Genomic DNA, 12,042 nt, shown 5'->3' with positions numbered 1-12,042 from the left:
TGGACTTTGACTTGGCCATTCTAACACCTGGATATGTTTATTTTTGAACCATTCCATTGTAGATTTTGCTTTATGTTTTGCATCATTGTCTTGTTGGAAGACAAATCTCCGTCCCAGTCTCAGGTCTTTTGCAGACTCCATCAGGTTTTCTTCCAGAATGGTCCTGTATTTGGCTCCATCCATCTTCCCATCAATTTTAACCATCTTCCCTGTCCCTGCTGAAGAAAAGCAGGCCCAAACCATGATGCTGCCACCACCATGTTTGACAGTGGGGATGGTGTGTTCAGCTGTGTTGCTTTTACGCCAAACATAATGTTTTGCATTGTTGCCAAAAAGTTCAATTTTGGTTTCATCTGACCAGATGACCATTCTTCCACATGTTTGGTGTGTCTCCCAGGTGGCTTGTGGCAAACTTTAAACGACACTTTTTATGGATATCTGTAAGAAATGGCTTTCTTCTTGCCACTCTTCCATAAAGGCCAGATTTGTGCAATATACGACTGATTGTTGTCCTATGGACAGAGTCTCCCACCTCAGCTGTAGATCTCTGAAGTTCATCCAGAGTGATCATGGGCCTCTTGGCTGCATCTCTGATCAGTCTTCTCCTTGTATGAGCTGAAAGTTTAGAGGGACGGCCAGTTCTTGGTAGATTTGCAGTGGTCTGATACTCCTTCCATTTCAATATTATCGCTTGCACAGTGCTGCTTGGGATGTTTAAAGCTTGGGAAATCTTTTTGTATCCAAATCCGGCTTTAAACTTCTTCACAACAGTATCTCGGACCTGCCTGGTGTGTTCCTTGTTCTTCATGATGCTCTCTGCGCTTTTAACGGACCTCTGAGACTATCACAGTGCAGGTGCATTTATACGGAGACTTGATTACACACAGGTGGATTGTATTTATCATCATTAGTCATTTAGGTCAACATTGGATCATTCAGAAATCCTCACTGAACTTCTGGAGAGAGTTTGCTGCACTGAAAGTAAAGGGGCTGAATAATTTTGTACGCCCAATTTTTCAGTTTTTGATTTGTTAAAAAAGTTTGAAATATCCAATAAATGTCGTTCCACTTCATGATTGTGTCCCACTTGTTGTTGATTCTTCACAAAAAAAGACAGTTTTATATCTTTATGTTTGAAGCTTGAAATGTGGCAAAAGGTCGCAAAGTTCAAGGGGGCCGAATACTTTCGCAAGGCACTGTATGTCTAGTTTGTCTGTTTCGATGTGTTTGGCCTGATATGGTTCTCAATCAGAGGCAGGTGTTAGTCGTTGTCTCTGATTGGGAACCATATTTAGGTAGCCTGTTTTGTATTGTGGGGTGTGGGTGATTGTTCCTGTTTCCAGTGTTCCTGGTTTTGTGGTCACGTTACGGGACTGTTTCGGCTTTGTTCATTTTGTCGGTTTATTGTTTTTGTTCGTTGTTAAAGTATTCTATTAAAATGGATAATCATCACGCTGCATTTTGGTCCTCCTCTCTTTCGCCCTACGAAGAACGTTACACTCACAGAATAAAACAAACAAAATGTAGTCAATTAGTTTAAACCCACAAAAATTACTGACATTTTGGTTAATTGCTCATCACCATGTCATACACACTCCCCTACTCTACTACCCATGCGACAAGCATGTTCCTTGCTCATGAGAGGACCTCAGAGCCTGTGTGTGTGAGTACAGGGCAGCACATTTACTTTACTACAGCTAACTGGACAGAGGAGCTCAACTTTCTCTTTAGGGGACTGCTGCCTGCTTAATGTAATGTTATGTAATGTGAGAGAGAGAGTGAGGGAGAGAGAAAGAGACGGACGGAGGGCAGGATTCGACTTAATGCATTATTTAACACGTGGATGACTCAATTAGCGAAACTCCTTGATGCAATTTACTTTTTTAAACTGACTGGATGAAGTGCAGAGAGCTTTGCTAGGATTGGGATGGCTTCCAAGAGGGAGCACAACTGTCTCTAGGGTCTCAAGGCCCCAGACTCTGGCATGGAGGGCAAGGTTGTTGGAATGTGTATGTTTGTGTGCGTGTGCATACTATTGTAGTTCTCTCTAAGCAGGATTAAACTATAGCCGGTCCACATTCTCTTGTCAATTATTGACATGTATTTTGGGGCCATTGTCGGTAAAGCGTGAAACTCAAGCAAAACAAAACAAGCTTATTTTTATACTATTACAAATATCTATACTTACTAACCCCATGTCACCCAGAAAGAACTCCTAGAGTGTGTTTGTGTGTATGCTGCTTGTGTCTAGTGTCTATGTGTGTGTGTGTGTGTCCAGACTTATAAGATAGACATTACTTGCATTTTGAATCTATCACAGTTTAGTCCTGTATCTTTCCGAAACGGAACAATCTTCTTGACCCTAACCAGGCTTCAAGATGGATCCCTCAACCGAGACCGCTCTCCTCTGTGCCACGGAGGATCTCCACACGGCCAAAGCTGACTCTCCTCTGTCCTCCTAGATCTATCCGCTGCCTTCGACACCGTGAACCATCAGATCCTTCTCTTCACCCTCTCAGGGCTTGGCGTCTCAGGCTCTGCACACTCTTGGATTGCATCCTACCTGGCAGGCCGCTCCTACCAGGTGAAGTGGAAAGGATCTATGTCTACACCACATGCTCACACTACTGGTGTTCCCCAGGGCTCGGTTCTAGGCCCCCGGCTCCGTCATGTCCTCATGGTCTCTTCTATCATTGATATACGGATGACACTCAACTACCTTTCTCCTTCCCCCCTTCTGACACCCAGGTGGTGACACGCATCTCTGCGTGCCTGGTCAACATCACAGCTTGGATGTCGGCCCACCACCTCAAGCTAAACAAGACAGAGCTGCTCTTCCGGAGAAGGCCCACCCGCTCCAAGACCTCTCCATCACAGTTGAGAACTCCACAATGTCTCCCTCCCAGAATGCAAAGAACCTTGGCTTGACCCTGGACAACTGTGGTTCTCTGCAAACATCAAAGCAGTGACTCGCTCCTGCAGGTTCACGCTCTACAACATCCGTAGAGTACGACCCTACCTCACACAGGAAGCGGTGCAGGTCCTAATCCAGGCACTTTTAATCTACCGTCTGGCCTACTGCAACTCCCTGTTGGCTGGGTTCTCCGCTTGTGCCATCAAACCCTTGCAATTTACGTTGCAGCCCGCCTGGTGTTCTCCCATTTCACCACACTCCTCCGCACACTCCACTGGCTTCCAGTTGAAGCTCGCATCTACTATAAGACCATGGTGCTTGCCTACAGAGCAGCAAGGGGAACTGCCCCTCCCTACCTTCAGGCTATGCTCAAACCCTACACCCTACACCCCAACCCGAACACTCCGTTCTGCCACCTCTGGTCCCACCCCTACCGGGGGTCAAGTGCTCCCTCAGCCCAGTCAAAGCTCTTCCCTGTCCTGGCACCCCAATGGTGGAGCAAGCTTCCCTCTCATGGTAGGAAAGCAGAGTCCCTGCCCATCTTCCAAAAACAACTGAAAACCTACATCTTCAAAGAGTATCTTAAATAAAACATTGAAATCTTATTCCCAAACCCCATTAAAAAAAAATAAGAATAAAAAAAATTGCACTTGTCTTTTCCTTCTAGCACTGACTTCGCTGAAAACTTCTGTATTGAGGAAAAATGTATTTAATACAACATGTGGTTATCTCACCTAGCTGTCTTAAGATGAATGCACGCTTTGGATAAAAGCGTCTGCTAAATCACTTGAATGTAATGTAAAATGTATCTAGATGCTAACTGGCTGGCTGCGAGGAATGGCATGTGTTATTATGTGCCAATCATTGTCCATGCACCTTAACGCACCTTCTCCTGGTGAATACCAACACAGAGACAGTGTGTTACAACTCCTTTGAAGTCAATTCTCCTGCCGCCTCTCTGAATGGCGAGTCAATCAAATCAAATCTTATTTGTCTCATACACATGGTTAGCAGATGTTAATGCGAGCGTAGCGAAATGCTTGTGCTTCTAGTTTCGACAATGCAGTAATAACCAACGAGTAATCTAACCTAACAATTCCACAACTACTACCTTATAGACACAAGTGTAAAGGGATAAAGAATATGTACATAAAGATATATGAATGAGTGATGGTACAGAACAGCATAGGCAAGATGTAGTAGATGGTATCGAGTACAGTATATACATATAAGATGAGTAGTGTAGGGTATGTAAACAAAGTGGCATAGTTTAAAGTGGCTAGTGATACATGTATTACATAAAGATGCAGTAGATTATATAGAGTACAGTATATACATATACATATGAGATGGGTAATGTAGGGTATGTAAACATTATATTAAGTGGCATTGTTTAAAGTGGCTAGTGATACATTTTTTACATCAATTTCCATTTATTAAAGTGGATGGAGTTGAGTCAGTATGTTGGCAGCAGCCACTCAATGTTAGTGGTGGCTGTTTAAAAGTCTGATGGCCTTGATATAGAAGCTGTTTTTCAGTCTCTCGGTCCCTGCTTTGATGCACCTGTACTGACCTCGCCTTCTGGATGATAGCGGGGTGAACAGGCAGTGGCTTGGGTGGTTGTTGTCCTTGATGATCTTTATGGCCTTCCTGTGACATCGGGTGGTGTAGGTGTCCTGGAGGCCAGGTAGTTTGCCCCCGTTGATGCGTTGTGCGGACCTCACTACCCTCTGGAGAGCCTTACGGTTGTGGGCGGAGCAGTTGCCGTACCAGGCGGTGATACAGCCCGACAGGATGCTCTCGATTGTGCATCTGTAGAAGTTTGGGAGTGCTTGTGGTGACAAGCCAAATTTCTTCAGCCTCCTGAGGTTGAAGAGGCGCTGCTGCGCCTTCTTCACAACGCTGTCTGTGTGGGTGGACCAATTCAGTTTGTCCTTGATGTGTATGCCGAGGAACATAAAACTTACTACCCTCTCCACTACTGTCCCTTCGATGTGGATAGGGGGGTGCTCCCTCTGCTGTTTCCTGAAGTCCACAATCATCTCCTTTGTTTTGTTGACGTTGAGTGTGAGATTATTTTTCTGACACCACACTCGGAGGGCTCGCACCTCCTCCCTGTAGGCCGTCTCGTCGTTGTTGGTAATCAAGCCTACCACTGTGGTGCGTCCACAAACTTGATGATTGAGTTGGAGGCGTGCATGGCCACGCAGTCATGGGTGAACAGGGAGTACAGGAGAGGGCTCAGAACGCACCCTTGTGGGGCCCCAGTGTTGAGGGTCAGCGGGGTGGAGATGTTGTTACCTACCCTCACCACCTGGGGGCGGCCCGTCAGGAAGTCCAGTACCCAGTTGCACAGGGCGGGGTGGAGACCCAGGGTCTCGAGCTTGATGACGAGTTTGGAGGGTACTATGGTGTTGAATGCTGAGCTGTAGTCGATGAACAGCATTCTCACATAGGTATTCCTCTTGTCCAGATGGGTTAGGGCAGTGTGCAGTGTGGTTGCGACTACAGTATTATAGCAATGTAGAAACGGTAGAAATGATACCTATTATTAAATCGAAGATCTACTGTAGCATCAGATTACCCGACCAGTATAACTCCCAATCCTAATATTACAGCATCCGTATTCTGAAGTCCTTCCGTACTCAGTCCTCAGATGAAACTTGACTGCCAAGACCGAGAGGGACTTTTGTCTGAAAACTGACAACTGACGGAGTTTTGACAATAAAGTGAGATCCGTCTGACAACTGAGGGAAATCCTAATATGGATGCCATACCACATACTCTACAAGCCCAGCAGTGTTTGAGCTCTAGGGGAGGCAGTGGCCACTGGCCTGAAGTCATCACTGAGAGGCTTAGTCTGGAGGGGTCAATGGAGAAATTAGAACGAGAAAGAGATTAGAGCAGGCTAGAAGGGCTCTCAATGGAGCCGGGCTGACTACAGCTAAAAACTTAAGAAGGTATTACAGCGAAAGTCAGTGGGATCTCGTGTGCCATTTTCAGTCAACCATTAGCTCCTTTAGCCAAAGGAGTGTTATAGTTATATAGTGTTATAAGTGGCATAGATGTATTTTACACAGACCTTGGATCAAATACGGTTGAATGTGGCGTGATTGTACTTGCGTGGTGTAATGGGACCAGTAGAATAAAAGTAAAAACACAAACCATGCCCATCTAGCTAAATAAAAAAAAACAAAGATTTCAAATAGTTTTTTGAAACCAGGTCTATTTTTGAATGTTCTATGATGTACTGAAGTAAATGCATGCTCACAGACCATATCTGAGAGGAGTAAATAGTTGTTTTGATTTACAATTTTACAATTACCTGCGCAGCAGGTAGCCTGGGGTGACAGGTAGCCTCGTGGTTAGAGTGTAGGACTAGTAACCAAAAGGTTGAAAGATCAAATCCCCGAGCTGACAAAGTAAAAATATCTCATTCTGTCCCTGAACAAGGCCATCGTTGAAAATAAGAATTTGTTCCTAACTGACTTTCCTAGTTAAAAATAAGAACACACAGACACACAAGAACCTTGGGGACTCAAATGATACCAGGGAAACATACAGCATTATTTTCTTCTTCTCTCTGCTCTTTCCCTCATCTGGGGAAAATAAGACAGGGTTTCTCCAAGTGTAGATTTCTGCGCGCGTGCCACGGCGGCACACAATCTTCAAAGTCCAAACATTCAGCCTCCCGTGGTGCGTTCGCTTCAATCAATTTTTCCCGACATGCGGGAGAGAAGAGGGCACGAGAGAAAAGGAGAAGTCAATTCTTCACGCTGCTGTGTAAAGTAGGGCAGGAGTGTAGTCACGGCGGGGTGTGTGTATGAGTGTGTGGAGACGCACCAGGGTGGCACGTGATTAGGATAAAGAGGAGGGCGATGTCATCATCCATTGTTGATGGATTGGCGCTTGCACCATGCAAAGCTGGGTCAAGTTTAATGGGTGGCTCTTCCTACCGCTATGATTGCGATAAGTCATGGAAGATACCAAAGCTCTCGCCGGCCGCCAAGGGCAAGTTCTATACACACTGATTCTCATACTTGATATTGAATTGCAACCTTTGATTTGTGCATCAAAGTCTATTTATTTTCTCGGCAGAGCTGATTTATTCATTAGCCCCCGTTTCCATCGATAGGGGATGCGTCCCAAATGGGACTCTATTCCCAACACAGAGCACTACTTTTGACAGGCCCTGACAAAAAGTAGTGCACTATGTAGGGAATACGGTGCCATTTGCGATGCCCGAGAAATCTCAAGTGCTGCACACCGAGCTGTCGTGTCCTCCATCGTCAGAAGATAAGCATACGGAGAAAATAAACACCAAAAAGCCAGATATGGAGAAGATAGGGATCTCTAAGAAGAAAACACTTTAATATCACACAGTAGTGGGCCTATATAAAATACATAGAATTGTAACATGGCGACAATTGTTTAAACCCAATTCTAAGACAAGTGTACTGCCGCAGAATGGCATACATGTTCAGTCAGTACTGACTTTAAAATGGCTTAAATAAAAAAAAATTGGGGTCACTGGCCTACTACACACAATACCCAATAATGTCAAAGTGGAGTTATTTGTACAAATGAATTCAAAATGAAAAGCTGTTATGTCTAGAGTTAAGAAGTACTCATCCCCTTTGTTTTGGCAAGCCTAAAATAGTCACATAATAAGTTGCATGAACTCACTCTGTGTGTAATAATAGTGTTTAACATGATTTTTGAATGACTACCCCATGTCTGTACCCCACACATAAAATAATCTGTAAGGTTCCTCAGTCGAGTAGTGAATTTCAAACACAGATTCAACCACAAAGACCAGGGAGTTTTCCAATGCCTCTCGAAGAAGGGCACTTTTTGCTAGCTGTACAACAAGCAGACAGTGAATATCCCTTTTTGAGCACGGTGAAGTCATTAATAATTACACTCTGGATCAATAAACCCAATCGCCACAAAGATACAGGGGTCCTTCCCAACTCAGTTGCCGGAGAAGAAGGAAACCGCTCAGGGATTCCAGCGTGAGGCCAATGGTGACTTTAAAACAGTTACAGAGTATTCAACTCTGGCTGTGATAGGAGAAAACTGAGGTTGGATCAACAACATTGTAGTTACTCAACAATACTAACCTAATTGACAGAGTGAAATGAAGGAAGCCTGTAAAGAATACAAATATTCCAAAACATGCATCCTGTTTGCAACAAGGCACTAAAGCAATACTGTAAAATATGTGGCAAAGCTATTCACTTTTTTCTCCTGAATACAAAGTGTTATGTTTGGGGAAAATCCAATACAACACATTACTGAGTACCACAGCATAGTGGTGGCTGCATCATGTTATGGATATGCTTGTAATCGTTAAGGACTGGCGAGTTTTCAGGATAAAAAATAAACAGAATGGAGCTAAGCACAGGCCAAATCCTAGGGAAAAAACGGGTTCAGTCTGATTTCCACCAGACACTGGGAGATGAATTCACCTTTCAGCAGGACAATAACCTAAAGCTTAAGGCCAAATATACACTGGAGTTGTCTACCAAGAAAACAGTGAATGTTCCTGAGTGGCCGAGTTACAGTTTTGACTTAAATCTGCATGAAAATCTATGGCAAGACCTGAAAATGGTTGTATTTTACCATTCACTTTGACAATACAGAATATTTTGTGTACATCGTTGACTAATAATGACAATTAAATTCATTTAAATCCCACCTTGTAACACAACAAAATGTGAAAAATGTCAAAGAGTGTGAATAGTTTCTGAAGGCACTGTATCTTTTCAATAACCAAAAAATGACATTTTTACAGCTGTTTAATGCTGGCGATTCAGTGCTTGTTTTCTCACATGAACTGAAATGGAGCAAAAAGTTTAGAATTTTAGCAGCCAGGAAATTAGTGATTTCCACAAAGTCAGAACAGCCAACCGAGAAGTCAATAGGCGAATGTCACAGCCAATCACAACACTGGTGGGTAAATAATACTGTGAAACACTATCATTCCACTATTAGCGCCAGATATCCACCGTGTACAAAACATTAAGAAAACCTTCCTAACATTGAGTTTAACCCTGCTCCCTTTGCCCTCAGAACAGCCTCAATTTGCCAGGGCATGGACTCCACAAGGTGTCGAAAGCGTTCCACAGGGATGCTGGCTAAAGTTGACTCCAATGCTTCCCACAGTTGTGTCAAGTTGGCTGAATGTCTTTTGGGTGGTGGACCATTCTTGATACACACAGGAAACAATTGAGCATGAAAGACCCAGCAGCGTTGCAGTTCTTGACACATTCAAGCTGGTGCGCCTGGCACCTACTACCTGGTTAGTCTATGTCATGGAATCACTCCCGGGTGGCGCAGCGGTTTGAGGCACTGCATCTCAGTGCAAAAGGCATGACTACAGTCCCTGGGTCAAATCCAGGCTGTATCACATCCGGCAGTGATTGGAAGTTACGTAAGGGTGGTGCACAATTGGCTCAGTGTCGTCCGGGTTTGGCTGGGGTGCAGTTTGACAGGTAATGCATCCTATTGATTCATTTTATGTCTCAAAAGACAACTGAGCAGAACACTTTATAAATGCTTTTTCCCCCTTCTATTTTCAACATAGTTTTCCATTAAAAAATCAGTCAGGCACTTTGGCAGTGGGCTGGACTGCTGCCCGTCCTTAGCGTGAGAACACCTGTCTCTGCCAATAAGTCGTTTCTATGGCCTTCGATTGACAGCTGTCCGTTACACTCACCGGCGGCACAGTCCTCCTCGTCTGACCCGTTCTCACAGTCCCGCTCGCCGTCGCATCGCCACGACACTGAGACACACTTGTTGGTAGAGCCGCCGCAGTCAAACTTCTCCGGAGGGCACGTCTGTTTGCCTGGAGGGGAGGGAGGAAGGGAGGGATGGCAGAGGTGACTTGTTAGGCTGCGTTCCATTCCAACACCCTCCCCTGCTGCCCTCACTCACTCCACTTTGCAGACCTGAGGCGACTGAGTAGGTGTAAGTAATTTGGCCACCGAGTTACTGCTACATTGCTCATCACCATAATACCAGATTTGTGTATCAGGAGAGCGAGCGAGCCCTTGTATCCCCTTGGGCCTATAAAACGCAATGGTGAAGCTATCAACATGATGCTTATATCTATCAAATCCTAGGTCTAGGTTGCAGAGGCTAGGTGTCGATATGGAATTCTATCCAATCCACTCATAACTACAGGAATGTCTAGGGTGTATGTAAGGGGCGAGGGTTTAAATATAATTCAGCCCTAGTATCTTCATGGACCTACTGTCTATAAACAAAACAACATCCCCATGTCACTGACACACATCCAGAAGCACAACCACTCAGCCAACATATTTTGTTTTCTAGCCTCAACCCTAGAGACATGACAAGAACATTTAATACAGCAAATGTACAGTTGGCCGCAGTGTGAAAGAGAACACTGGTCCCCCCAGCTCACAGTCTCCTCCATCTCCCCCTCTTTCTAGACCAATCTGTTGGTTGGTGTATTTGGCACGGGCGCCGTTTGATCCAGATTACTCAGCGTTTAGTATCAAGCCCTGCTGTCGTTAATTATACATCTCTGCTTACAGTACATACAGCCGGCTGGATTTAAGCCGTTTTTCACAGTCGCCCCCGAATCGAATCAACGAAGAAAAAAAATCTGCTGGTAATTTGATTTGGTCTTGTTTTCGAGTGTGTTAGATGTTAATAGTGTCACAACCTTTTATTAGCTTGTCATAGTCGAGCTGAGGGCTGGTTTAGCAGGGTCTCGGATTTTCACGTAATGCGCAAAAAAGGCAAAAAAAAAGCATTGGAGATGATTAACGATTAACGAAAATGATTAACGGTATGATGGTATACATGTACTATACATCATTGAAACGGCATAATGTATTTTAATTTGATCAAATAAAATGATTTATTTCATGGTGGTAAAAAGCAAACAGGGGAAGTATCTACAGTCGAAAAAAAAAAATTCAACCACTCCACAAAATTCTTGTTAACAAACTATACATTTGGCAAGTCGTTTAGGACATCTACTTTGTGCATGACAAAAGCCTGAAGGTACCACGTTCATCTTTTTTGTTGAATCCTAAAGGAAAACCTGGTTAAGTCTGCTTTCCACCAGACACTGGGAGATGAATTCACCTTTCAGCAGGACAATAACCTAAAACACAAGGCCAAATCTACACAGGAGTTTCTCACCAAGAAGACAGTGAATGTTCCTGAGTGGCCGAGTTACAGTTTTATGCTTGAAAATCTATGGCAAGACTTGAAAATGGTTTCTAGCAATGATCAACAACCAATTGGACAAAACTTGAAGAATTTCTTAAATAATAATGGGCAAATATTGTACAATCCAGGTGTGGATGGCTCTTAGTGACTTACCCAGTAAGACTCATCGCTGTAATCGCTGCCAAAGGTGATTCTAACATATTGACTCAGGGATTTAAATAGTTACGTAAATTATATATTTCTGTATTTACAAACATGTTGTTTTCTCTTTGTCAATATGGGTAGTTGTGTGTAGATGGATTAAATATGTTTTTTATCATCTATTTTGAATTCAGGCTGTAACACAATAAAATTAGGAATAACTCAAGGGGTATGAATACTTTCTGAAGGCACTGTACAGCGTTGGAAGGGCTTTAGCAAGCAAGCTAGCATTCTTGTACCTAAACCACAATTCACAGACAGGGACGCGGCTATGCTAGCCCAGCGTAATGGAGCAGTAAATCTGCCTGTAACTCATGCTATCTGATCGTTTGGTGCCATTTATTCTGCCCAGCGGACCGGGCCAAGTTACTCTCTTATGCTCCCCATCACCCACCACCAGGCAGCATGACACACTGGCTGACTCTGTCTGCATTGTGGGGCTGTACTGCAGAGCCAGGAGCACTCGGAGGCAGGCTAAGAAATAGTGTCACCTTGCTTTTACAAGGTTTAACCTCGATGACAGTTCAAATCAGACCTGCATGCAAATAGTATTTGTTTTCCTGACAATACTTTTAAAACTTTAAATGCTTGATTGGGCCTGCCTGAGTGACAGATGGGCAGGGTTTGCACTTTTGGGACGATTCCATTAGTTTCATATCCCCAGACGATCTCAATCCAAGAAAAGTGTTTGAAGGAAAACATATAGTATTTTTAAC

General features: G+C 44.0%; 1 protein-coding gene across 1 annotated transcript in view; it reads right to left on the bottom strand.

The window, feature by feature from the left end:
* LOC139387133 (low-density lipoprotein receptor-related protein 8-like) overlaps window positions 1-12,042 on the bottom strand; it is a 185,363-nt gene that overhangs the window by 63,971 nt on the left and 109,350 nt on the right. Inside the window, exon 4 of the mRNA XM_071133157.1 lies at window positions 9,636-9,764. Within this exon, the coding sequence (XP_070989258.1) occupies window positions 9,636-9,764 (129 nt within the window). The remainder of the gene's footprint in view (window positions 1-9,635; window positions 9,765-12,042) is intronic.

Source organism: Oncorhynchus clarkii, chromosome 28 (assembly GCF_045791955.1).
Source record: "Oncorhynchus clarkii lewisi isolate Uvic-CL-2024 chromosome 28, UVic_Ocla_1.0, whole genome shotgun sequence".
NCBI classification, from domain to species: Eukaryota; Metazoa; Chordata; class Actinopteri; order Salmoniformes; family Salmonidae; genus Oncorhynchus; species Oncorhynchus clarkii.
Note: the sequence above shows the minus strand (reverse complement) of the source record. Positions and strands in the feature narration are given on the sequence as shown.